Source organism: Tasmannia lanceolata, unplaced genomic scaffold, assembly GCF_043159265.1.
Source record: "Tasmannia lanceolata isolate RefF3 unplaced genomic scaffold, GAP_Taslan_0.1 ptg000008l, whole genome shotgun sequence".
NCBI lineage: Eukaryota > Viridiplantae > Streptophyta > Magnoliopsida > Canellales > Winteraceae > Tasmannia > Tasmannia lanceolata.
In genome coordinates, this window is record NW_027518685.1 from 29,112,689 (window position 1) to 29,140,199 (window position 27,511).

At 38.7% G+C, this 27,511-nt stretch overlaps 2 protein-coding genes and 1 long non-coding RNA gene across 10 annotated transcripts in view; 1 reads left to right on the forward strand and 2 right to left on the reverse strand.

The window, feature by feature from the left end:
• Nucleotides 1–430: 430 nt before the first annotated feature.
• On the forward strand, nucleotides 431–18,509 carry LOC143885096 (uncharacterized). 7 transcript variants are annotated; one of them, XM_077389079.1, is made up of 4 exons: nucleotides 431–612; nucleotides 8,743–9,003; nucleotides 12,911–13,158; nucleotides 17,901–18,509. In XM_077389079.1, exons 2-4 carry the CDS (start codon nucleotides 8,772–8,774, stop codon nucleotides 18,255–18,257), a joined length of 837 nt encoding a protein of 278 aa, XP_077245194.1. In that variant the 5' UTR covers nucleotides 431–612; nucleotides 8,743–8,771; the 3' UTR covers nucleotides 18,258–18,509. The 7 variants fall into 7 exon arrangements, with proteins under 7 accessions (XP_077245194.1, XP_077245193.1, XP_077245195.1 ...); XM_077389078.1 differs by having other exon boundaries at nucleotides 431–607; XM_077389080.1 differs by having other exon boundaries at nucleotides 431–607; nucleotides 17,931–18,509.
• Nucleotides 18,510–20,417: 1,908 nt separating this feature from the next.
• LOC143883541 (uncharacterized) lies at nucleotides 20,418–21,490 on the reverse strand. The gene is made up of 3 exons (XR_013252419.1): nucleotides 21,006–21,490; nucleotides 20,800–20,879; nucleotides 20,418–20,671 (listed from the first exon to the last, which is right to left on the reverse strand). It is a non-coding gene; the product is annotated as an uncharacterized LOC143883541 (long non-coding RNA).
• A 195-nt stretch (nucleotides 21,491–21,685) lies between these two features.
• The window catches only part of LOC143885097 (nuclear pore complex protein NUP1-like), a 63,956-nt gene continuing 58,130 nt past the window's right edge, over nucleotides 21,686–27,511 (reverse strand). Inside the window, exons 5-9 of one of the 2 annotated variants that reach the window (XM_077389086.1) lie at nucleotides 27,030–27,344; nucleotides 26,866–26,934; nucleotides 25,320–26,072; nucleotides 24,364–24,857; nucleotides 21,686–23,554 (exon numbers count right to left, since the gene is read on the reverse strand). In XM_077389086.1, the coding sequence (XP_077245201.1) occupies nucleotides 22,174–23,554; nucleotides 24,364–24,857; nucleotides 25,320–26,072; nucleotides 26,866–26,934; nucleotides 27,030–27,344 (3,012 nt within the window). In that variant the 3' untranslated portion in view covers nucleotides 21,686–22,173. Of the gene's footprint in view, nucleotides 23,558–24,363; nucleotides 24,858–25,319; nucleotides 26,073–26,865; nucleotides 26,935–27,029; nucleotides 27,345–27,511 lie in introns of both variants that reach the window. The other variant, XM_077389085.1, reaches the window with a different exon arrangement.

Consider the following 27,511-nt stretch of genomic DNA (forward strand, 5'->3'; position numbering starts at 1 on the left):
GTTGAGATCGGAGGGTTAGGATCATCCTATGGAAATGATTTTTGGGGCACAACCTATTTATGTTAATAGGTTGTGCCCAAATAGATGAACGGTTTGGATCATAAAAAAAAGTGGGCCGTACCTACTTTGTTAGACTTCACGGCCACTCATCATATAAATTCTCTATTTCGTCTTTTTTCATCTTAAAGTTTTGGGGTTGGGCCTTAGCTCGATGGTTGAGGCTGTGGTTCTCAACCTGAGGTCACAGGCTCTATCCCAGCTTACCTACCCAAAAATATAGCGTTGGGAAAAATATTGAAGAAAATATTTTTCCGATTTTAGAAAAACAATTCCACATAAAATGACTTTACCAAACATCGGAAAATAATTTTCCATGGGTAAAATTCCAATTCATTCTTGCTTTTTTACCTACATACATCCAAAAGTACAAACAACCCCTAATTACTTCATTTCACTCCATTCCTCTCTCATATACTCGTCCTCGCTAGCACTCTCCCAAACCCTAACTCTCTCCTTCCCTACACAGTATCGTAGCAGAGGACACCGAAGAACCAGATTCCATGATTCAGAGTAGGATCTGACACCTATCCTCTGCATTTGGGAATCGGTAAGGTGCTCTCTCTCTCTCTCTCTCTCTCTCTAATTGGAGATATTTTCGCCACTGTTTGTTTTGGTTGATGCATTGTAGCTAAAACATTAACAGTTCATCTCAAATTTTTCATCCTAATCATGTGTCAAAGTTCTCAATTGAACACCAAACACCCTCCGGATAGTTGGATTATGATTCAGAGATATGACCAAAATGGATTATATGATCTCTACATGTATATGGTTGCAAAACCACGTTCCATCGTTGATAAACTTTCATTCTTCTCAAGCTCATGATAGTTCATTCTGGAGCATTCAGTTTATATAGTAAGTATATAAAGAACCTAAAAGATCAATTTCATTGATAGGAAAACAACCTATCTCCATGCTGTCATAATCGAGTAATAGTTCTGGATTTTAATTGAAAATGTTGTCAATGTCAGACATATGACCTCAGGAAACCCACTATACAAACAAATCTTAATGTTGTTGGCATAGGTTATTTTACAATTTTTATATTGAAGTTAATGATATTCTTAAGATTTTGGTGTTAAATGTGCATACACAAAGATACAGAGGCACACATACCCATTTGTTGAATCTGTTTTCTAAAAGTAAATGTATTAAAGCTGTTTGATTCATTGAATATATTTTCCGCCTTTCCATTTATTCGACCATTTTTACTACGTTTTTTAACCATAATCACCATTATTGTATTAAACCCAAAATTTTCCTGTCCCGTTTTATCTGTATTACGTTTTGCTAACTTACTACGGGTACGACTAGTCTCTCTGTCACTCACTCACTCTCAACTACTCCTACAAAGTACCAAATGATCAAATTCCCCCCACCCACACATTTTCTTCTTCTCGAGCAAGCGATTGAACTACTCAACGAACAATCGACCGAAAAACTGAGCGAACAGTCAACTGAACGACCAAGGGAGCTTCAATGTTGGAGACTGAAGGGACCATTACTTTTCGCCTTTTGATTATGCAGATGACTAATCTGGTACTTTGACCAAAATGGGACCTTTCGGTTTAAGTCTGACTTCCCGCTATTTGTGAATCCCCTGAATAACCAAAGGGTTCCCACTATTTGGTAGTCCATGGCCTCCTTGAGGGCCATCACCTTCTTGTGGTATGTTCTTCAGGGAAAGATCCTCACCGGTGACCAAGTGATCTCAGGAAAGATTTGTGACTCTCGAAACTGCATCTTCCATGGCTCTGCAATGAATAATCCTATCCATTTGTTCATTTAGTGCATGCGGTCGACCTATACATAATTTGGCTTATTTAGTTTGTCCTACTATAAATGATTTATCCTCCATTAGGTCGCTCTAGTGGCGTAAGTCAGTCAATGCCTCAACTCTTTAGATCATCTGGAAGGATATAAATGGTAATTTTTTAACTGTAAAGGTAAACAGTTTTCTTAGATTATCAATTGGATTCTTGTTGAAGTATCCGAACATGCTTCAAATTCTCATTTCTTTTTAGGTATTTTCATTCAGGCCATTAATTTCAATTTAACTTCGATTGGAGACAGTAAAGAAGAAAAGGAGAAAATATGAAGAAACATAGCAAACCTCACTTGTCTCATGGGGGATAAATCTTGATTGGAGGCCGTAAAGAAGAAAAGAAGAAACCTTCAATTGGAGATAATAAAGAAGAAGAGTGAAAAAACCTCCTATGATTTGTGGATACGGACACGAGTGTTGTGTCTCGACACGGGCACCGAGTGTCGGACACGGTAAAGCCCCAAAATTTAGAAACAAGGACACGGCTAAAATAGAAAGTATACATAATCTTAATTTGTGGATGTGGATTCAAGTTTCGACACGGATATGAGTTGTCTGACGTGGCAACATCTAAAAATATAGAAATGATGATACGTACATACATATAAAATTACTAATTACGATCATAATTTGTAACAATATAAGATATAAATATGGTATTCATTTAACAAACTAATAAACCTTAGAATTAATCACCTTTAATCTAGAACAAACATGAGATAATCAAATAAACAACGCATTCATTAATCTAGTTCTCTTCCTTCTCCAATATACGAGAAAGGGAGATCAATATGATACAATGAATATAGTATTCGAACAAGAGTTTGTTTAGGGTTTTAGGGGGTGGGGGATATAACAAGTATTAGTGAAAGAAGAGTTTATAATAAAATAGGATGATGCACTTGTCATGGTACAAAAACGTTTCCACACGCCCACATTGAGTCTAGCACATCTGGCATAGCACTTGACATGGTACAAAAATGTGTCCACACGCCCACGTTGAGTCTAGCACATCTGGCATACATTTAAAAATGTCCGAAGGATGTCGACACGTGCGGAAACGCGTGTCGTTCGGGCATGGCATGGCACGTGTGTCAGCAATAAATTCAAAGTGATGGCTAAATCATAAGAAACCTCACTTTAGAAAGGGGGAATTCCTGCTAGGATTATCACTCGTCTCCTCTCCTTTCTGTCATTAATAAATGACTCAACTCAACTCAAGTGCCTTTGTCCCAATAAATGACAACTTACATAAATTTCCCCATCTATTATACAGAAAACTGAAGGGCAAAAACACTTGCATGTGTGTATGTAAGTTATGTACAATATATTTATACTCCATGAATTACACCACAGCTCAATTTGATACTCCATGATTTATGTGCACCATGCTGTATATAAGTGACCTACAAAGCTACTTTTCACTCCCCTTGAAATTGATGCATTGGGTCATAATGCATCAACTTGCAAACCCATAAATTATGCCAAGCTCATGTCATGGCCTTCATGCAGACCTCGCTTAACTAATGTGAAGACTACACATGGAAGTAGAGTAGCAGCTATGAATGTAATGACGATCTCCCTTGATACTCATAAAAAATTAGATTAGTGGCAATTTGAGTATCACTCTTATTTATCTCCATAAAGTGGTGTGGTGAAGGGAGAGAAATACCAAACTCTGAAAGAAGTGAACGAAGCATAGAACCTCACTGGATGCTGCTGACATGGATCAATACTCTACTTCCGTTGATGACTTGGAGACCACATCCTGTTTCTTGCACTTCCACATTACCAAAGCATCTCGAAGGAACATACACCATCAATTATTACAACGAGTATCTAGATACGCTGCCTAGTCTGCATCATTGTAGGCAACCAAAATCAAGTGAAGATGATGAGGAAAATGAGAAGAACCCTGCCTAATGTTCCATGCAAGTATTTGATGAATCAATTCACAACTTTGAGATGAGACATATGAGGAGTGAAGATAAACTAAAAATTTGAACCACATAGGGAATGTCAAGTATCTTCATTGTCAAATTATTTGAAGATAGATTCACTACCTTCTATTCGAAGATAGACAGTTGGATCTGGAAGACTTGTAAGTTGTAGCATCTGACTAACGATACTTCACATTAAGCTGAAGAGGGATGTTCACTATCTTTTTGGCTGTATGATGTCAAGAGATATCAAATCCTCTGTATAATTTGTCTGACTGACTAATATACCTCTATCTGAATGCGATAATTCTAATCCAAGGAAGGATGTCAATGACTTCAATTGATCAAGGACTCCCTAATCATCCCCGGAAATGGTGATGTCATCAACATAGATAAGGATGATAGTGATTTTTGCTGTGCTGCATATGGTGAAAACAGAATAATCAGAGGTACTTTATTGAAATTTGTTGGCTATGATGTGTTCGAAGATTGTCAAACCATGGAGGAGGTGCTTGCTTCAATCCATAAAGAGGTTTCTTAAACCTAGACACTAATGATGGACATGAAGGCAGCGGAAGGCTGGGAGTTATATACACTGGCTCTTGGAGATCATAAGTTAGAAATGCATGCTTATTGTGAACGGTGACTAATTGAATATAAGGGCAATGAGGGTGTGAACATGCTCTGTATCTATATACGCTTATATCTATCCTATTCCCTATGTCTTTCACAAGGATTGGATCAGGTCTTTCAAGCATCTACTGCTACTCCAGTTTGTCCCGTCAGAGAGAGACCTGTCAGAGATGCCTACGGTTCAAAGGGAAGGGGTAGGTCAGTGGAATTGGTGGACGAGAGAACTGCCAAAAACATGTCCCAATTGTCCCAAAAGGAACCAATATGCCCGGAAAACATAAGAAAGGCCCACAGAAGACATCTTCCAAAAAGCTGGTTTCGCTGCTCATTCACATTAGGGAGCGGGCATGATCAGGTTTGTAATTCGATTGGTGGATCAGAACGGACCTGGATTGCTGAGTAAGCAAGATTGGGTTGGTGCTCACCATGCATCATCCTTGTGTAGATCTTAAAGGTTTTCATCCGTAGCCCTTTTCCAACAGTCCTTTGTTTCTTGCTTATAGGTAGAGGAAATAGGATGGTTATCAAGATTAACAAACAAGGCTTGAGAAAGAAAGCCAAGCTGATCATATGGTGTAGAAGGATGATGAGAACAACATAATGTGCACAACTTAGGCAAAGCTGAATCTAAAGTCGAGAAAGGGGAAGTCAGTAAAGTATCTAGTGGAGGAGAGTTGGTTGTTTCATTCTTTCTCATCCTTTTTTTTAAATGGCTATTCTTTTTCTTCCTTTGATAAGTGATTACGGGCTATGATAAACGAGGATTATGGAACTCAGAAGCAATAGAGATAACATCATCATCAAACTGTGGTAAGTATGAAATAGTGGAGGGAGATGGAGATGACATGGATAGTAATAATCATTTTGAAGGCGACCTATAATTCTACTTTCCACAATTATATATATATATATATATATATATATATATGAGAATAGAGTTCCTAAGGTGTCACCTCATATAGCTTATATGAGGTGGCGCTTAAAAACATAAGGGGCCCACTTTGTTTGGATGATCCAAAGCATTCATTTGATAGGCCCTCACATAGATAGGGTGTGCCCAAAAAATTAACTTCATAGGATCATCCTAACCCTTCCATTTGTGGAGGTTGAAATGGATGGGTAAAAACCTCCACAAATCTGCCCATTTTTAACCTCCATAAATGGAAGGGTTAGGATGATCCTATGGACCTGATTTTTTGTAGGCACCATATCCATCTAAGGGCCTTTCAAATGAGTGGTTTGGATCACCCCAAAAATGTGGGCCCCTTATGTTTTGTGAGCGCCACCTCATATAAGCTATATGAGGTGACACCTTAGGAACTCTATTCTCTCTATATATATATATATATATATATATATATATAGAGAGAGAGAGAGAGAGAGAGAGAGAGAGAGAGAGAGAAAACATTTCCTACACACTTGTGTAGGTAAGTTACCTACACACTAGCTTAAAATACAGTGGGGGCCCACATTGTTTGGGTGATCCAAACCATTCATTTGAATGGTCCTCACAGAGATAGGGTGTCCACAAAAAATCAGATCCATAGGATCATCCCAACCCTACGATTTGTGGAGGTAAAATGGACGTGTATAAACCTTCACAAATTAGTCCATTTTTTGCCTCCATAGTTTGAATGGTTGGGATGATCCTATGGATCTGATTTTTTGTGGACACCCTATCTATGTGAGTACCATTCAAATGAATGGTTTGGATCACCCAAACAATGTGGGCCCCCACTGTATTTTAAGCTAGTGTGTAGGTAACTTACCTACACAAGTGTGTAGGAAATGTTTTCTCATATATATATATATATATATATATATATATATATATATATATATATATATATATATATATTAGTGTAGATTTTCCCCCCTATGTAGACATTATTATGTGTGGTGAGCCCCTTATTGTGGATGGATTAAACTCAACTTCGTCGGTAGTAGGAAAGTATCTAATGGGGACAGCACTATTAGCTGTATTCAATGTTTTAAATTTCGGTTTTGGTCACCACGGAAGCAGAAACGAAACTTCATGAAATGCTAGAATAAGCACAAATACACACTGTTGCAGATGTCTAGTATTTTAGTACATGAGAAGGACAGATTGGCAAGAGAAGGAGTGTCAAGGGAGAGCATTGAGATCTTTGATTTCCTTCCTCCCTAGATTTTTTTTTTGGTACTATGTTTTTCTTAGCTATATAGTTTGTTTTCTTGTAGTATCTTCGGGACCCTCTCGGTATCACTTTATCAATGAAATCCTGTTACCATTAAAAAAAAGCACAAAGACACACTTAAAAACCATCATATAAGTAAGACAACCATCCATAAATATTGAACACCCAGTGGCATGCACCGTCAGAGATGTCTAGTATTTTAGTACATGGCACATTTCACATGTAATTCATACAAATATTTAATACATAAACCATATTTTACATGCAACTCATATAAATATATATACTGATATAATATCCCACTAATACGCTTACGATTTTGGTATTGATACGTGCTTCGGTAGGGATGGAAGCAAAAACATTCTGGTCGTTTCGTGTCAGTTTCGGTAGAAATTTAAAACCATGGCTGTATTATAGGTAATGGGTTTCCTTCTTTGACTTTCATTGTGGAATCATTATGGCTTATGTAGGGCCCAATGGTGATAGCGATGCAACCCAGGCAGAAGTAAGAGTGGTGTGGAGAGTGGTCAAGCTTGTTCCCAAGATATTCCTGACCAAGTGTGGTGATGGGTTACTCTCTTTACACTATCAAATGGCTTAAAGACGAGTTCATTCCTCCATGCAGATTCCAACATAGTTTAGGAGAGAGAAAGTACATTTTGACTCAACTTTGAGTTGTCCTCCTCTCATACTCATCCAAAGGAAATGATATGACTGATTCCGTGGCAAATTTTGGTGTTTCTTGTTTCAACTTGATGCTGTGGCATGGGATTCTCCTATTGCAATATATATTTTTTTGGGGGGATGAAGTATTCCATCCAACCTCAGCTTGCATTTCCCCCTTTTATCTCACCTGTTCGAAAAAATAAAAATAAAAACTCGGCAATTAAGTAGTATCACACCACTCTAGAAAATTGTAGAATCAGAGCACAAGAAATTCATGAGCATAACCAAAAGAAATCAAAATTTTCATCCCAACTGCAAAATTCTGGAAAATACACCTAAAAGAAGCTTTGATATTAACTCCAAGCTAGCCTAAGCCACAAATGATACCAGCCATTGATCTTCTAAACCTAAACCGCCGAACCACCCTTTAATGCGAACCCATGCCTCTTTTGTATGATTTAAACACCCCTCTTTTCTCCATATGATAACAGTTTAAGGTGTACCACTTGTGTTAGATATGTCACACTTAATTATAATTTAAAACAACTTAAGCGCTTGGTTTAATGTATCAGATTCTGGTACGTAGTGATCACCTCAACATCCATGGTATCGCTCCATACAAATATTGTATTATTATAGCGATAAGTTATTTCTTTCTCTACGAATAGCGTGTGTATAAAGTATAAACCCTATATTTTGTACTGACCATCTGAAAAACCGAGATGTGCTGGGCGATGTCTCATTATTGCCCTACGCAAGCCTATTGGACGATACATAAACTTTATTTTGTATTGCCCATCTGAGAAACGGAGACAGATTGGGTGATGTCTGATAATTGCTCCTATACAAGCCCTTTCACCCTTTCTTCTTTTTTCTATTTGTTGTTCTTTCCTTATTTCGGTTTGCTGTTTGCTCTTGCATCATCTTTCCATCTAAAATTGTCCTTTTAATTTTGGATTTAATGACTTCGGTTTTTGTTGCTAGGGAAAGAGTCTTAGAGGGGCATTGTGGATTGCAGTTAGATTTCTTTCCAAAGGGGTACTATGGTTGATCCTTTTGACATTTTTATTCATTTTTGGGCCCAAGATCTCAATTCCTTTTACTGTGCATCTTTTTAGAGGAACGTGTAGAAAACCACCATGATGTCCTTGTGTTGTTACAATGTCTACTAGACTCTAAATGTACAGGAAAGTGCATTGGTGACTCCCTGTTTTTCACCATAGGCTTTCATATTATAGAAAATTCATACATGCAGGCAAGTGCATTCATCAACACACTGTGTTTACCATTATAGACTTTTTAAATTGTGGAATCCGTCTCATGTGAGATTCCTTACTTGAAATGCTTTTTATGTATCAATCTATCGACTAGAAATCATGACATACTCCACTTGTTGTATGTGCCTTGAAGTAACTGTAGTTTCTATTTTCTGGATTGTTAGGTGATCGTATTGTCTTGGTAAAGCAAAAGATGAGACGACAGGGACAATATGTTGATTCTGGTGTTAATCCATTGGTTGCCGCTCAAATGCAGCACATGTCTGCTCAAAGAATGCAACATAACCATTTACCTGCAAGATCAGACTCTTTACCCATTGATGATGAACACAAGTACATTGCTTCAAAAGCTGAGGCACAATGGCAGTGGGATAGAAATGGACCAAAAGGTTCAAATCCATTATCTTCTCATTTATACAAAGAAGGCAAGTTTTGCAATTATACTTTATTTTGAAATCTCCTTGCAGTTTCATATTCCATATTGTGTAGCATACTAGCATCCTGAAATGCTAACTTGCAATGTTGTATATTCATGCAGTTTTGGTTTTTCTTTTGACAGGCATTCAAAGGCATTTAGTTTGATTTAAATTAAATGATGTGTGTGTCATATTTGGACTGATACAATGGTTGCTGAGTCAGAGGCTTTATTTGTGGTTTTAGTGTTCTTTTTGTCCCATCGCATGTCTCCCATATGCTCATTAAAGGTGACTCCTGCAATGTCATCTGATAGGAAAATAAAAAACCTCCCATATTATCCTAGGAAACTTCTCATCTTTGGTGATGTGTCGTCTTTCTGTCCAATTTTCAGGTGCATCATGTATTACCTGGTAAAGCGTCAATACATGATGTAATGTTTTAAGTTTTGGTTTCGGTTTCGATTGGAAATTTCGGTGGGAATCTTGTAAAATCATGAAAACATATGGAAACCTATATAAATGATAGAATTTAAATAAGAAACTTCAGGAAATGCTAGACTAAGCACAAATACACACTTAATTATTAAAAAGAAGAAGAAGCACAAATACACACTTAGAAATCATCGCATAAGCAAGATAATCATCCATAATGGTTTAACACCACCAAACAACTAGTAACATGCGTTATCCTGTATGTCTGATAATTTAGTACATGCCACATTTCACATTAATTCATATAAATATTTATACATAAGACATACACTACATTTTACCTGCAATTCATATAAATATAATTATATAACACATACGGAAATACTATACACTAATACACGTATGGTTTTGGTTTCTATATATGTTTCAATTTTGGTATGTGATTCGGTGAGGGATGGAAACAGAAATATTTTGATGGTTCCGTGTTGGTTATGGTGGAAATTTAAAACCATGGATGTAAGTTTGGGATCTGGGTTCAAACTTCAGACCCATTTGTACCACCTTTTCTACTTCATCCTTTCTACTTATCTATATATATATATATATATATATATATATATATAGAGAGAGAGAGAGAGAGAGAGAGAGAGAGAGAGAGAGAGAGGCTAGTGGGTAGCAGATGATTTAACCAACCCAGGTGTTTAGATGGGCGCTTTTTTGAATAGGTCTGCTGGTCTGGTTTGTACTGTTTCTGCTATTTAAATGATCTTTTTTTTCATCTGGAAAGAAGAAAGGGGTGTGAATGATGAGTTTTTATATGGTTCCCGACCGTCAAGTACTGTGAAAGCAGTACCACCCTTGATATTTGATCCAACAGCAGCACACTTTTTAAGAGGCTGATGTTGGATCAGATATCAAGGGTGGTACGTCTGACGTACCACCTTCATGGTACTTCATGGTCGGCCACCATATAATTTCTCGTGAATCATAAACTAGACTCTTTCTATGGTCTTCACTTACAGGGTCTTCGATTGATATCTCTGTCACTTTGTCCCAAAAGAAAAATAACAGTTTGGAGAAAACTATTCAATTTAGCTTAACGGCTGACGTAGGACAGCCAACTGGAACCAAGCTATTGAAGGTTTGGATCAAGTATCAGATAGAATTGTTTAGGGGATGAGGCTAATATGGACTATGAATAGTTTGAGAGGACTGATAGTGTGTGTAGTAGGGACTGGTGAGGTTTAAATAAGGCTTTAGCAGGTTTGTAAATTAATTGTAATTAGAGTTTTAGGACTCATATAGGTTCAAGAGGGGATATGGTACAATAGTTGCAGGTTTTTCAGGGTGAGATAGATGTGTGCAGGGACTGTTGGGTGTAAGGACAAGGTTTATGAGATTTTATGGTCAATGAAGATAGGCTGTAAAGGCTTGGAAATGTAGTGGGAGGGTTACTTCTCCAAAAGAAAGGGTTAGAGGGGTTTTCCAGGTTGTATATTAACTGGTTACAAGGTTTAAGGGTCTGGACATTTCACAAGTTGAACTGTCACACTTACAGGTTTATTTTGAATTTTAGGCATGGGAATAAAGCTAGGGCTGGGGTTTACAAGGTTTAGGTGGGCAATGGGTTTGGTTGGTTCTTGAATGGGCAATGAGTTAGAAAAAAGTCTTCTTGACAGTCAATGGGAGAGGAATTTTAGGAGAGCCTCTATAGCAGGCTGTGAGGGTTGGGTCTGTAAGTGGAAAGCTAGTAGAGGAAAGGAGCAGGTATTCGTAAGTTGCGGGTCTTGCAAAACCAACAAAATAAAAGAAAAGAACCTTGTAGGGTGTGAGAACTGAGAAGAGGCATATGAGGGGCAAGGCTTCACACTTATGGAGGAAGAGGCATCACACCAATTCAAGCAATAGAAAATTCTATTTATTCATATCATATCATTAATGGCCATAGGCCTACAATATTTATAGAAGACACTAAATGAAAATAATAAGGGGTGCAATTCGGTACTTAAAGCATGTAAAAGGAAAATAAATCCTTGTAAGGAATTTACTTGCATAGAAGGAAACTGGCGTCCTAATACTAGTTGTTTAAAGAAATTAACTCCTATCAAACTCTAACTAGACTCCCAATAGGACTTCTTATGAGGCAAGGAAATCCCTCACTCAAACTCCACGAAAATTGTGAGTGGACCCATGTGCACTTAAGTGACTTTAAGTGTCACAAACATTTGGGTCAACATTGATAATGGCTCTCTACCCATTAAAACATTAGTAATTGATAATGACAATTGACGCCCACTATTGATATTGATACCCTTCAGGATATCTTCCTTTTAGTAGATCCTCCATCCTCATGCTACTTAATGAGTGAGGCTCTGAAGGTAGGTTCTATGGAGTGGTTTTCAGGGGTACTCTATCCCAATCATATATGGTATCAGAGCTGCAAATTAGTGTTTCCTAGCACGTGTCCTACCTCTTCGAATATCTATTTTGTCAACATTAAGTGTGTCAGTTCTACAGCCTGAAGCCCCTGTCTGCAGGACGTGTGCTTGAACGGCCTATTCTAAATGTATAGAGTTTCAGTATATTGTGCGAACCGGGATGGTTCGAGAAACACACCAGGAATTTAGGAGCTCATGGGAATCAAACTTCAGAATTCATAGAACCATATGATGTTCCAGAAGGCAAATAAACAAACAGAAATGATTAATTTCGGCAAAGAAACCTATTTATGCTAGCCTTAAAGATAGAACATCAATGTGAAAAGATGCTATAAAAAGCAATATTGCATATAATAATTTAAATAACACAAAAAGATGAGGTTATGTAGTTCGAATAACTGAAATCATTCACTGTATCACTCAGCATGGTGTGGCTCCGAAACCTTAGTTTACTATTGAAAGGGAAAAAGAAAATAAAAGAAAATTAGTCTCATAAAACACTCAATAACATATGAATGCAATATGTTATGTAACTTAGAAACGGACAAACATATTCGTGTGAAGCATGGATGAGGTCTCGGATTAGCAATTTTGGAAATTTTCGGTACAGATGAGGTCTCATATTTGCAATTTTGGGAAATCTAATACGATGGCATGTCTGTACAGTTATATGGTTTTTTTAATGGCTACAGTTATATGGTTATATTGAAATATATGTTTATGTAAAAGAAATGTGAAATGATAAGATATTTTGAAAATTTAATGTAGCTAAATAGATTTACATAAAAACAATCTAATATTTTATAAATAATCCTAAAAAGCATTTAACATAGTAATTTGAGGTACTTCTCAAATACCTTTGATTTGGGACATTTTTTAAAATATGGAGTGTCCTTGTTACATAGGCCTTAAAAATTCATTTTAGTGTATCAACGATCTAGGTATGTGTCCTAACACTTCATCTTTTATCTGAATTTGTAGTTATATTGGTAATTTAATCACTTGGAATCTTCGTAATTAGTAAGACATCTATGCATGTGATGTAGGCCAAGCAAGTGATGCTTCTCGATCTTTATTTCAAGGTCAAAGGCTGGAATCAAGGTCAAGTTTAGAGAAACAAGCCAACAAAGACCTAAGGGCCCAATCCCATGAGCAAGATATGGAAGTAGGGTATGAGGAAAATTCTCCGGCACAGACATTTGAAGGTCTTGAAAAGAAATTCCTTGATGAAATCATGAAGTTAGCCAAGGAACAACAAGAAGCTGAGGATGCAGAAATCGCCAGGCATAGGGAGGTTAGTGCATTCAATCAAGCTTTTGAAATATGTAGCATATCCTATGGAATACATTTTTTGGTATATTGCATTTGCCTAGGAAATCTTTGTGGTTATGATCGATGTACATATTGGCTTTTAAAACTAATTAGAGAGCAGCAGAATGGCTCTATTTGCTTACTCCTTATAAACTTGAACTATAACCTTGGATCTTTAGTTTATAAAGTTGATGCTCTAATGAAATCTCCGAATTTGTGAAGAAATTACTGCCTGAAAGGTAACCTGAAACCTCTCCAATTTCTTTTGATTCATAAAATTCCATCTCTAATGTTAGAAGTGTATATCTGCCTAAGGGCACTTTGGTCTTTGTACCCTATTTACGTGAAGGGAGCTCATAACTCACTCTCTTCTCTCATTCTCTTTTCTTCCCTCTTCTCTCAACATGGTATCGGAGCCCACATATGCTTTTTCTCTTACCCACAGATGACTTCGGAAAAACTCGACGGGTCCAATTACCTCAATTGGCGTATGGTGGTTGAGACCTACCTTCTGGCTTGGGGTAAGATTGATTTCATTGATCGTGATCCTCCCTCTTCCATGGATCCCTCCTATGCTCGGTGGCGGCAAGATGATGCCCTGATCCGCACTCTTCTCGCGCAGAGCATGGCCCCTCATATCGCTGGCACTATGATGTGCCTGAAAACTTCCAAGGACATTTGGGAGCATACAACTGTCCTCTATTTTGGGGCTGATAACCTCACTCGCATTTGCGCCACCTACTCGGAGTGGATCCGTCTCCAGCGTGTCGATTCTCCTCTAGCTGCCTTTTACAGTCAGTTCGTTTCACTATGTTAGCAGCTAGATGTCTTCATGCCCCTCACAACTGATCTGACCGTTCTCTCCCGGCAATGGGAGAAGCTCCGAGTTGTCCACTTCCTTGACACCTTGGTTCCTGACTTTCTGCCCCTTCGACAACATATAATTGGCTCAGGCTCCATTCCCTCCCTCACGGAGGTTTATTCTCGTGCACAGCAGTGTCTCCTGAGTGATTCCTCTACTATCGTCTCTATTGATGGTTTTGCGCTCGCCGCATATGATAGTGGTGACCGCTCTGGCCGCGGCGGTGGTTTACTCTGGCCGTGGTAGGGGTCGTAGAGGCCATGAAGGTGGCTGAGATTTTGGTGGCGGCCGTCGTATTGGTGGGCGTGGCCGCGCTTATTGCACTCACTGTCATGTGGCTGGGCATCATGTGGATACTTGCTATGCCCTGCATCCCGAGCTCCGTCTACACCGTTCTGCTCCTATCACTGTTGTCAGTCTTCCTGATGCACCTACATCATCCTCTACCAGCCCACCAGCAACACTTGGTGATACCTTCGTCATCTCCAGGGCTGATTTTGAGGAGCTTCAACGCATACGTGCAGGCGGCCGATCATCTACTGCAGGTTTTGCACAGCAAGGTAGTTCACCTGCCTCTCTTCTCACTACCTCTAATTCTTGGAATATTGATTTTGGTGCCTTGAACCACATGACCGGTAATTCTGCTTCACTTATTTCATTTGGGCCGTTTCATTCTATATCTCATTCTATTACTCTCGCTGAAGGGACCACTGCTCCCATTTCTGTTGTTGCCCTTTCCCCCATTCTGGACTTACCTTGTCCTCAGTATTTTGTTTTCCTAAGTCTCCTTTTAATTTACTTTCTGTTAGCCAACTTACTAAAAATCTTAACTGCTCTGCCTCATTTTTCCCTTTGTATTGTGTTTTTCAGGATCCCTTGACTGGGAAGGCGATTGGTTCGGGTCGTGAGGTGGACGACCTTTATCGTCTTGACTGTAGCCCCTCGTGTGCCATTTTGCATAGTTCTGTCGGTGCCTATCAGTGGCATCATCACCTTTGCCATCATTCCATTCAGCGGCTCCAGCAAACGTCGATTGTTTCTTCCCCACTTCAGTCATTTCAGTGCGAGTCCTTGTGAACTTAGAAAGCACCATGGTGTGTCCTTTCCATTCAGAATTGTTAGTCGGGTCTCGCATCTTTTTGAGTTGGTGCATTCTGATGTATGGGGTCCCTCGAGGACTATGTCTCTTTTTGGATGCAAATACTTTATTGCTTTTGTGGATGACTTTTCTCGTATGGCATGGCTCTTTTTACTCTTTTTTTTTTAAAATGACATGGCTTTTTTTACCCAAGGACATATCTAAGGTCTTTAATGCCTTTCTCACATTTCATGCTGAGATCACTAACCAATATGATTGCATTCTTAAATGTTTACGTACTGATAATGCTAGGGAGTACTTTTCCACATCTAATGGTTTTCAAGAGTTCTTATCTATTCATGACCATGGTTTTAAATTTCGGTTTCCGTATCCATTTCGACAGAAATCCGGTACAGTAAAAAAAAAGCAATATTTTATTCTTTACAAAATTTGGCCTGAAATTTGGTGAGTCCGAAATTTCAGATTTCAGTTTCGGTGTGTAACGACCCGTTTTCCATGCATCAGGTCGCTACGGGAAAACAACAGGTAAAATCCGGAATTTAAAAAAAACTACAACAACAAATAGCAAAAGTGATACGAATACTATTCAATTAATAAACCACTCATAAATATTAAAACATCCATTCTCATAGTATTCATAAAAGCCATCATCTCAACCTTTAAACGTAAACCAAACTAACTTAAAGTCTGAAAACTAAAATCAATTAAAAATCCAATTTCGAATAAAACTAAATGACTTTGGGCATGACTATTGTGTCATTCTACAACTCTCAACGCCAGCATTCCCCATTTCTTGTTTAGATCTTTATATATTCTCATTAGCGAATGCTCCTTCCCCGTCACCTACATTCCTGTAGGGAAGGTGGGTTAGAGTAATGGAAAAGGCTTGCACAATAAGAGCAACTAAGAATAACATGGTATTATAACACCCTTCTTTACAACAATGAAGTAACATAATAATGAACAGTTGCAAGAATTTTAGCAAGAATTTAAGATATTAAACGAAGTAAGTTAAAGATGCAATGCATAGATACATAAATGAACAACTAACAATATGCAACTCTCCATCCCCAGTGATAATGCGGCCTACTTCCATATATTTTTTTCTCATTTTTGTTGTAGTGGCTTTATAGCCTGGCCTGCAATCACTGACCATCAAGGACATTCCATTCCCTATTGGAATGTGATCCTCTCTAGGATTTCCCTTTGGTCACCTTATAGGTTCCACTCGTACATGCATTGTCAGCCAGATTTCGTACGCTCTCAGTCTGGGTGGCTTTTGGCTTTTTGCCCTAGGTTGGATTAAGGGGTCTCCTTAGTCCTCCCTCTCTCTTTTCCCAATCCTAGACTATGGCATACACATGGATGCTTACACATATCTCTTCTCTATTAGTCATGAGATGAAATTTCTCTTCTCCTTGCAAACTTTATCATTGTACTTTCGCATTAAAATTCCATTATTCATTCTCAATCATTCTCATTTAATCATTTTATAAAAGGAAGACAACATGAATTATTTCTCATTTAACAACATAAACAACCAATGAGCAAAACACATTATTGTAACAGACAGTCATAATAATCAAGCTATTGATGATACCATTATTATACAAGTCTACCATTACTTGCCTTGATTTTCGAAATGTGAACAAAGTATAATGCTTCTATTTATCAATCCCAAAGTGTTTCATGTCAAGGGTGTCAATTAATTTGTTCAAGTACTAGAAGTTCTACTCTAACTCGATTTGTTCGTCTCGACCTATTAATTTCCACCCATTATATTTATTTCTAAGCAACTCTTACGAATAAATCTAAGTATAACCGTTCACACTATAAGTCACCTTTCGTGACTATACCGTATTTACGACTTTTCCTCATAAAAACTCCTCAAACTTGAATTTACAAACCTAAGTGCAGATTTTTTAAAAGGAATCCAAGAAAAAGATCAAAACTTCACTAAAGAGGACTGTTTTTACAAAAATAATTGATATAATACATTGAACAAATCCACGAGTGATGTCTTCCATAAGATCCATGCCCCTTTTATTATAAACATGCATGTGAAGGGGCTGTTTTCATAAAACAGTTGATATCACACAAATAAAATGCACGTATAGTGCTGATTTTTCAATGAAACAATTGATTCATGTCATCTATTCACCCTTTATATATCCGATTTTCAAAAACCGTCTTTTACAAACGAATTTATCATATTTGTGTGAAATTTTTGTGAAAATCCACCCTTTAAAGCTTATATAATACACTTACGTAGCATATCTTTTATGAAAAACAACGTACATAAATTATATAACAAGTGTATAATGCAATTTTTACAAAAGAGCCACTGTTGTGAAAATCCACTTGGGACCCATATTGGGTTCCACTTGGGGCCCAAGTCCTAGGGAGGAGAAAATACCCATGCTTTTCAGCTTATTTGTGCATGTATGCCCAGGTGTCCACTGAATTCTCCGAGAGGTTGAAGTCATTTTAAAGTGTGGCACCTTACATGCATTCATACGAGTGCAACCACACGCGCACACACACACACTAGTGAGAGTTAATCTCAGAAGCAATGGATTATGTTTCAAATAGGTAGGTTTATGCTTTAGGCTTTCTGTTAAATAGCCATAGTAATGATAGCAGCTCAAAAGGAATAAAAAAGAAAGGAAAAAAAGAAAAGCAAGCTACAGTAACCAAATCTAGATCATCATGCGGCTCCATCCTTGTATGCTAAAATCTCAAATTATGATGTTTGATGTTTCAGAAATTAAGCGAGATCAATGGTCAATATCAGGAAAAGCTAATGAGCATTCGAAGTCGTCAAACCAGCGAGAGGGAGGAGTTCCTTCGCAGGGAATCACAGGTTAGGCAGCATCAGTACCAGCAAGCCAGATTGAGCCACTACCATAACAAGAGTACGGGCCCAAGTGATCCACATGCCTATCCTGCTTCCGGTGCGCTGGAAGAAACTCACCGAGCATATGCTGCTGGTGGTCAGTTTGACTCCTACAGAGAACGGTCGCAGTTTCTTGGGGGTGGTCGGAATCATGGGGGGTTTGAGTCGACAAGGGGTCCTTACCCTGGCGGCCGTGCTTATGATTCTGGGTCACGTTATTACTAGAAGATTACGTAATATGACTAATCTCCATCTTCTTTTTCATGTTCCTAATTTAGTGGTGTTACTTGGAGCTCTTTCTCCTCCATGTAGTGTTGATTGAGCATCTTAGTTTTTCTTCTTTCTCATCGTTGTTGTTGTTGTTGTTGTTTCAGCATCTAAATTTGTTCTAATCAAAGTCACCATAGCTCTTCTATGACTGTATTGATATCCCTCCACATTTGTAGCCAAATTTTTTGCAATATTTCATTTTTCTTCTTTTTGTTTTTGTTTTGGTGCAGCTGGGACGTCACTGGCAATCACCTGCTGGGGTATCTTAGTCATCTGAGTGCGGGCTTTTTCCGTTAAATTTGGATTGTTTGCTTAGAAATGCCCATCCCCATCCGCCAATTAGATGGCAGGTATCCTCCTAATGGGGGCGAGATTTTTCTTCATTTTTTTGTTGGTTTTTTGGATATGCAATTTTGTTGGATTTGGGTGCAATTTGTGCGTAAATTTTGTTATCCAAGGCCATGTTTGGCTTCCCTTACAAATTTTTCCATGAAAGTGTTCCTTATCAAGTGGTGAAGAAGGTCTAGGGAGGGTAGGAGAAGTAGAGACTAGAAAAGGCATCATGGAAAAAAAAAATCATGGTTGCCAAACATGACCTAAAGGATCGCGATTATACGCAGAAACTTCACCCACAATCCAATTAGACTGCACACCCAAACGAGCCCTCACCCAAAATTTTTAGCAAAGCATGATCCAAACAGTTAGATCCCCCAATCAAGGCAGTGTATTCACCTATTGATGAGGCAACACTTACGATTGGAGTTCCAATTGTGTACCTCACCTTAAACCAAAACTAGAAACATAATAAGTACGTTATTTTATTCATTTTGTTTCTGATTGTCCCATCTACTACAAGCTTTATATGGGATGATTAGAATCGTGCGGTTGGATTTGCGTTAAGGCATTGAATCTTGGGCCTTCGCTTTTTGGAATTGAGCCTCTAGCTCAATGGTCAAAGGCTTTCTTCTTCAACCTAGAGGTCAGACGTTCAATCCCAGCTTACATACCCAAAAAATAAGAAAGTACCTAGTTTTCTGCTTCCTAATCAATGATGATCTTGTGGATTGATTATCACAAGCCCCATAATGCTATTTAGCAGTGGTTCAATCCCAACAAAAGGTAAGATCCTATCTATATGAATGACTACATAACGAAATGATATTCTCACGCCATTGTATTGATAACGGTACTGCTCCCTTTATTACACTTTTATGATTAACTGTTACTAGATTTTGAAAATAAGGCGCGTCATTACTAAAATGAGTGTGTATGTGTGCTTTACCGCTTCAACATTATTCTCTCATGGAGTTCCTTCCTTCCTGTCTAGTTCTTAAGGAATCCAAGATACAGGAAGGAATTAATTTCCAAGTTCTCTTTCAGGTCTGTAGAAGACACTTTCACAAGTTTAGTTAGCAACACATGACTGCATTGTTTAAATGGGTTGCAGTTCAGTCTTGTGTGGAATGTGCTAAGAAGCTGAGCGTGCAAAGGCACAAGCATGTTGGAAAAAAAATCCATTGCCAAGTAAATGTTAGGTGGTCTTCTGCTTAATAGTGACATGAGGCTCCTCCCATAGACATAAATTCCCATCCTATGATGTTCAATGTGATCACATATTGTTCTCTAATAATATTATTTGTAACCTTTTTCAAAAACAAAAGCGATTGCTGTTAACTAATTTGTAGGGAAATGTTATTAGCACAACCATGTTTTGATATTTGCACTAACCTATGTCGTCTTTATTAGTATTTAAAGACCCGTCAAAAGGTTATTACAGTTCCCAGAAAGCTTTCACAAGGCACTATAAAAAGAAAAGACAAGCTAGAACCGCACAAATAACAAATCGTGGTTGTGCTGATAAAATTTCCCAATTTGTATCATTCAGTTTTTTTGGGAGCATCAGGACCATATTCCTATTTCTACAGTTTTTCTGATTTATTAGTCCTAATTATCGAATCATTCCATTTAACATTTGCTAATCGAAGACTTCAATTATTGAAGCTCAGGCCTTGCAAGTTTCTTATGCATGCCTAAACGAACCCAACTGTTTACCCCAAGAATAGTTCTACACTTCCAACTTAACAAGGATGATAAGTCTAAATAGCATGCTCAATGGAATCAGATAAAAGATCAATTATCATTTGCCTGTGTGATCAGCAGTCCCCATTCACCATTGGTGGCTGATGTATATTAGTTTGTTGAATAGAACAAGTTGTTTCTCCACCAACTTAAACAACTTCGCCATTGATGTATGAATACAATTAGGCTAAGGAATGTCTCCAAAGATCAGATCCCCTTAGCTTCTCCAAAAAGCATCAAAGAAGAGTTCAGAAGATTGCTGCTTCCATAAATTTCCCATTTCTAAGCAACTGTGAACAGAAAATTAATAGGATTCAAGATAAATAAAGTATGGAAGTGGTAAAAATCATGTAAAGTTGGGGATCTTAGGCTATGCAAACAAATGGCCCTTCCACGTTTCACTTCAATGATCACTGACCTGTCTGGTTGATGCCCATCCCAACTGAATGGAGAATCGTGGATTAGAAACCACATCGGGTCGAATCCCAATCTCCACACCTGCCACCATTAACAAACAAAAAATGCACACTAATCTTTATGCAAAGCATATCATGACGTGTACACCAAACCACAGGGAGCCTGGCAGTAAATGCATAAATCAAAGAGATGCAATTTGGATCATACCTCTTTATCTGTCTTTTCTTGTGCCTCTTTGACTGTTTACAATCCCAACTAACTAGAGAATAATGGGTCAGTGTAAATGTATCCAATTTAATCGCGTTTCAACACCTGTCTATCAGTATGAATGGAGGCAAAGCTACATAAACAATGCTTCTGTAAAGTAAATACAGCATGACTCTTTCCCTACAAGGACTCCAGAATGTATGACCATGCAGCCACAAACTCCATTCCTCAAGCACGACTGGAAAAAACAGATGCATGTTATGCTAAACAAATGGGCATTTTATCTACTATTGTACCAAAAACTACCAGATCAAGAAACCCTCAAAGCAATGCTAAACTCTGGGACTTACTCTGCAGCGAAGAAATTGCACCAACAATTACACGACTTGCCTGTATGATGCAGATGACCGTTCCTAGTGTTCCTCATCCAATGATGGCCACCGTGGTTTAATGCCCTACCTCCTCCTTCCAAATGGTCCAATCATCCAACTATCTTGGAACCATACATTTGTCAGCATCTTGCTACCAGGAGCTGTTCTATTGTCAGCATTCAGCTACCACAACTGACAGTAAGGAGAGGAGCATTCAAAGTTGCCAAAAGGCATCAAGGTGTAGAAAATGAAATTGTAAGAACAGGTGTCCAACAACCGCATGATTACCAAGTAAAAGGGGTTCCCCAATTAAAAGAATCAAGCAACTATATTTATGCAGCATATAAGAAAAAATACCTACCCTACTGTTTTTTTCCTGACAGAAGTATAAAATGAAATGTGAACTGATACAGATTACAGATACATATTGTTCAATTCTATGTTACATCAACGAAGTGCACTGGCATAAAAGCAGCACACAAGTGCCTTCTCCCTAGAAACAAACTAAAAATATGCAAACATCTTCTGAAGCGGGCTACAAGTAAAACCAAAATTGTAATAACATAGCCCAATAGGCAAGCAGAACAAGGTAGCAAATGAAAAAAAATGGATTTCGGGGACATTGAAAGGCTGGTTCACCTTTGTCGTTACCCAAAAACAGTGATATACCAGAAACAGCAAACATGCTGTTCACCTCACCATTGAATAATTCACTTCCATCCAAATACAGAGAATATGGGCCGGTCCAATGCGTGCTAAAGCAGCTCATTTTATATCATCACCAATTAAACTGCACATTAACTACTTTTTCTTGAGCTTATCACGCGCTTGGCTCTCACGATTCTCCGCTTAGACTTGTCAGTTCCCCCAGTGCCTATTGAGAAGCTTCCTTCAAGGCTGAAATCCAGGCTACCGGTTGGGGTAAAGGGAGATGTGCTCTGTGGAGTAGCTTGATTTTGTTGCCCGCCAAATTGGAAGACTGATGGTCCTCCTGATGGAACTGGAGAACCAAAGACAAAATTTGACGGCGAGGGTGAATTGGGTGGTTGACCAAATGCTGGAGCCACAGGCAAAGATGCCTGGACCATATCCTCCGCCATGCTGTCCTCAACATTCATCTGATCATTTCCCGGGGAGGCTGAACCAAAACCAACAACAGTATTAGACATTCCAAACACAGGTTGCGCAGGAGAGAAGGAGCTTGAAGAGGTAGCAGCTGCAGCCGAAGTGAAAGAGAACGTAGATCCTGATGAAGAACCAAGAGATGAACCAAATGCAAATGGCGCGCTACTAGTGGAACCGGCCGATGCACTGCTAAATGAAAATTTTGAAAACCCTGTTCCCCAAGTAGAGCCAAACCCGGTACCAAAGGCGAGTGATGTGGCTAGCTGAGAACTGGAACCAAATATCCTAGTAGTCGTAACAGCTGGCGTAGAACCACCGGAAGAGAAAGACACTGAAGAACTCAGTCCACCAGAATTCGAACCAAAAAGTTTAGCACCAGGAGTTGATGACCCAAATGAAGAACCAGTCAACCCGAACGTCGAAGATGAAGTTGATGAGCCAAACTGACTGACTGTATTCTGTGAAAATGGTGTGATGCCACTCCCAGCTGGAGCTGCTTGAATGCCAAACAGAGACCCAGCAGTGGCACCAACCGGCGTAGTATTCTGAGACTGGTTATTAGCAGATGAGGAGTTTGTAGTATTAGATGGGGCCGAAGTACTAAACCCAAAAATGCCACTGCCTGTATTTGTGAATGAAGATGTAGCTGAGGCTGGGAGAGAATAGCCAGTTAAACTGAAGGGTGGGGCCTGCATGGTCTTGGGTTTCGAACCTGTCGGCTCCAATCCAGAAGTCGCAGAGGGCGGTGAAATTGAATTGGAAAGAGCAATTGCTGCCGAGGTGCCAGACCCGAACTTGAATGTGTGTGTTGTAGGAGATGTAGGTGCCGCTGTTGAGATAGATGGACTGCTGGTTGAAGGTAGCGAACCATTGCTTAGACTTGAATTTGAAGAAACGCCAAAAGCAAAGAACTTTGGGGTAGTTGATGTCACGCCTGAGGAGATGGCATTTTCTAATGATCCACGTGAATCTCCAGCCTTCTCAGTTTTATCGCCTTTTTCTGCACCTGGGGCTTCTGGTGGAGCTGCTAGTGAAGTTGCCACTACAGTAGAACTGCTGCAAGGCCAACCAAAAAAATGAGGAGTTAGAAAATAATACACAGTACCGCCACTGTTTCAAAATTAATCACCTGTTTGGGTTTCAGCAAACAGCAGCATGTGGCTTCATTCCCAAAAACCTCAAAACTCAACAGGCCCTAAACTATCCGACTTCACGAGAACATGCAAATTTTTCCCTAAAATTGAATATGCTATGTGAATACTATAGTATAAAGTTTCGACTAATTTTTGGTATTATTCTTATTGCCCATAAATTTTACTAGGGATATTGTATCCAGAAAATATTAAGGAGAATCATGAGGGTGCTCCAGATTTGATTTTGTTTTTCTTCAGGTAACTTTGAGAACAACCAAGTTGTGTTCCTTAAACTACCAGGGCATGAAAGATCTCTTAACATATGAAATGTCTCCCTCACATATAGGGTGGAAACTGGAAACTGCCCAAGTCTTGAGTAAATGTCACGTACAAGAAAGCTGCAGGATTCTTCAGAAATTGCCAAAGGAGAAAGCCAATGGAAACAAACAGAAAGTTTTCTATAGATTCCATATATAAAGGGTGATTTGGTTTTCAAGACAAAATCCCTCACATACATTTCAAGAAAAAAAAAAGTTGAATAAAGCAATTTACAAGCTGAAAATACAAAAATGTACACATAGTTCCACTGATAATACCTACATTAAAATTATATGACGTGTACATAAAGAGTAATATGAAAACCCAATTTTCACATAATAAATCAAAAGAAAGAAATACATTAACTAGATTTTGAGCAGATAATACCACACCACTTGAGTGAAAACTTGCCTGCTCGGTATCTCTGATTTAGAATCCAATTTATCACCAAATTTCAGGCCTGGAGTATCGCTAAAACTATTACTGACTGGAGAAAATGTAAAATTCGGACCCTTGTCGACACTTTCAGAGCCAAAGTTGAACACAGGAGCCCCACTTTGTTCCTTGGATAGAACAGATCTATAAAACAATGAGGATGATTGAACAGTAGGTGTTGGAGGCTCCAGAAAGGGATTGCCAGGTGCAGGAGTCACAGCAAAGGTAAAACCAGCCGCCTTTTCAAAAACAATAGGCCCATTAAAGGTAGTCATGTCACCCCCTTTACTCGATCTAAAATTTCCAGCAGAATTATTTTCAGAGGAAGACACCGGAGGCTTCTCTAAACTTACTGCTTCAGCCTCAACAGGCTTACTCTCAAATACAGATGACTCAACTTTTTCCTTTTCGGCAGGTGGAATGGAAGCAGTCTTGCTACTGTTACTATCATCATTCAGCTCCAGAGAATCCTTCAGAATGAGAATCAAAACATTAACAAATCGCATAAAAAAAGACCACCTGATAGTAGCAGACACGAGCAAACTAAATGGAACTCAAATAACAATTTAAGGCCGGAAAAAAAGAAGAAGAAGTGAAAACACTACACAAGCCTAAGAAATGGCATGTTATCTGAAATTTTGAACCAAACCATTTCTCCAAACATTCGATCAACTAAACCAAATTTTCCAGAATTTGCCAATCAACTCATAACTTAGCAAAGTAGAGGAGGAAGTCCAACTATCAAGTTAAGAATTCCAATTTCGTAAGAAGAAATTGATGGAGCCACTGATCAGCTCAGCCAGTATTTTATAGAACCAGTAACTTTTCATCTACTCAACTGGGTCAAATTCCAAAATGAAAAAAAGATTTCCCAAACAAATCTGAGTTTCTGAACGTTGATATACAAACACTATAAGATAACTATTACATACCTCAGGTGCACTCATTTGGAAGCCTCGTTTATTTTGTGGCGGATTTGGAGCAAAACCAAACACGACAGAATCTGTAGGCCTCATGCCAGATATGGTACCAGTAACAGAAACAACTGCATTTTCCTCACGGCTAGCTTTAGAACCCAATGACACTCCGGCATCAGCAGTCTTCATAGAACTATTCTCTTCAACCATGCCATTCTTTTGAGAAATAGAATTCAAGGAACCGAGTACATGGCTCGGACCATCCAAAGTACCACTACCCTGTACATTCTCTAACTTTGGTGATTCAATATCATTCATGCTTTTAAGGGCCCGGCCATGTAACATATTGCGCATCAACTTAGTGGGTGACTTTTCACTGGCTATGGCTAGTTCAAATTCAGACGATCTCTCTTTGGGAGAAGCCACCAACTTGTCTAGATGTTGCAATATTTTTCTTGCCATCTCAGTGGACTGAGGAACAGAAGCAAATCCTTCACTAGAAATTCTATTATCTCCACCCTCGGAAGCCTGTAGAAGAGAGGCATCAGACTTGGGTCCATCTAATAGGAGCGGCTTCTGAATTGGTGACATGGAACCTTCAACAGCACCAGAGCGAACCGGGGTGAGGGGAATAGAAAGTGGACTTCCACGAACAGATGTATTTATGTCTCTTGATGTAGACATTAGATTAGACTTCTGGCGAATCCTGCGCATAGGGCTGACAGATCCAAAATCATTATCCAATACCGAACTCATGCGCTTCAAGACCTGATGATTGATATCAAAATAAATTCAGTTATCAGGTCAAAAAGGTCATCTGAATCAGTATATTACAAGAACTATTTTCAAGAACACTGCATATATTTGGAAGCCTCACAAATGAATGTGACCATGCACATGTTTGAATCACTATATCCTGGCTTTCCTTTTCTAATTGTAACAAGAGTTTAGCACTAATGGCATGCTAAAAGTATAGGGAAATTTAGATGACTTTCGAACTTGCATTGAAAATTACAGTATTCAAAAGGAACTGTAGGGAATGAGAAAATCTAGTAGCAGCCTCTCACATAAGTACAGTTGTAGATCATATGTGGCTTTTTCTTTCCAAAAAATTCACTTGATTGATGAAGAATTGAGACACACACACACATGCCAGCAATTAAATCTCTCTAGGAATTCTGCAAAACTTTGCCTCTACAACAATAGAGGTATACACACTCCTTGATAAAATAAAATAAATAAAAATATAAGAAGAAATAAGAAAATGCATTCACATGGGCAGTAATGGATGCAGTGATAATGTTGATCAATAAAATCCCAAAAAGAAAACAGATGCTACAAAGATACGCCTGACATCGCAAATAAACTCATACAAGATGAATCTTCATCAACAATAACTTTTTTATCATTGAACGGGTAAACAAACCATAGAGACCCTTCTCTACCAACTAATGCTAGAGATGCCTAGTAAAGAAGCTGTACCTCACAAGCAAGTTATCATCCCAATAAATTGTTTGTGCATACATGCATGGGTGTGAAAAGAACTGAGGATTCATCCTACCTGTTTACCATGTCTCCGATGAGATGATATTGAGGGAGCACCATAACCGTCATCTGTAGGCTCAGCTGCCTGGAATAAAAGCAAAAGAAAACACAAGTTGGATCAAGAAAAATGCGGTTAAACAAAAGCAACATGTAGAAACTACAGTATTTCCACTTGCATACCTTGAGAGTAGTTGTCGGATTAACTCTCAAATATGGAGAGCATGCCATACCATATATTGCAGATCTCCCTCGCGGTTTTGGAGTCATATACCCATTTCCAGGAATTCGAGAAGCACCAGAAAAGCGGCCAACAGATCTTGGTGCAAATGACAGATTGGGAGATCTCGGAGCAAATGGTACAATATTTAGCATATTTGCATCTTCCCTGAATGTTTGACTCCGAAAACCCAAGGCAGATGGTGATACTTTTGAAGGCCTAGTGCCCATATAGGCTTTTGCTAGTTCTGCTGGTGAAGCGACGACTTCTTCAGGAATCTGTAAAATGATAAATGCGGGAGGGAGCAAGGGTTGTTCAGATAAGCATCCATTGTCCGACGCCCAAATAGATTGAAAATAGGAATAATAATTGAAAGCTAAGTTGGAACAAGAATAAAACAACATAAATGTAAATGAGACTGTGTTGACTGAAATTACGCAAGACC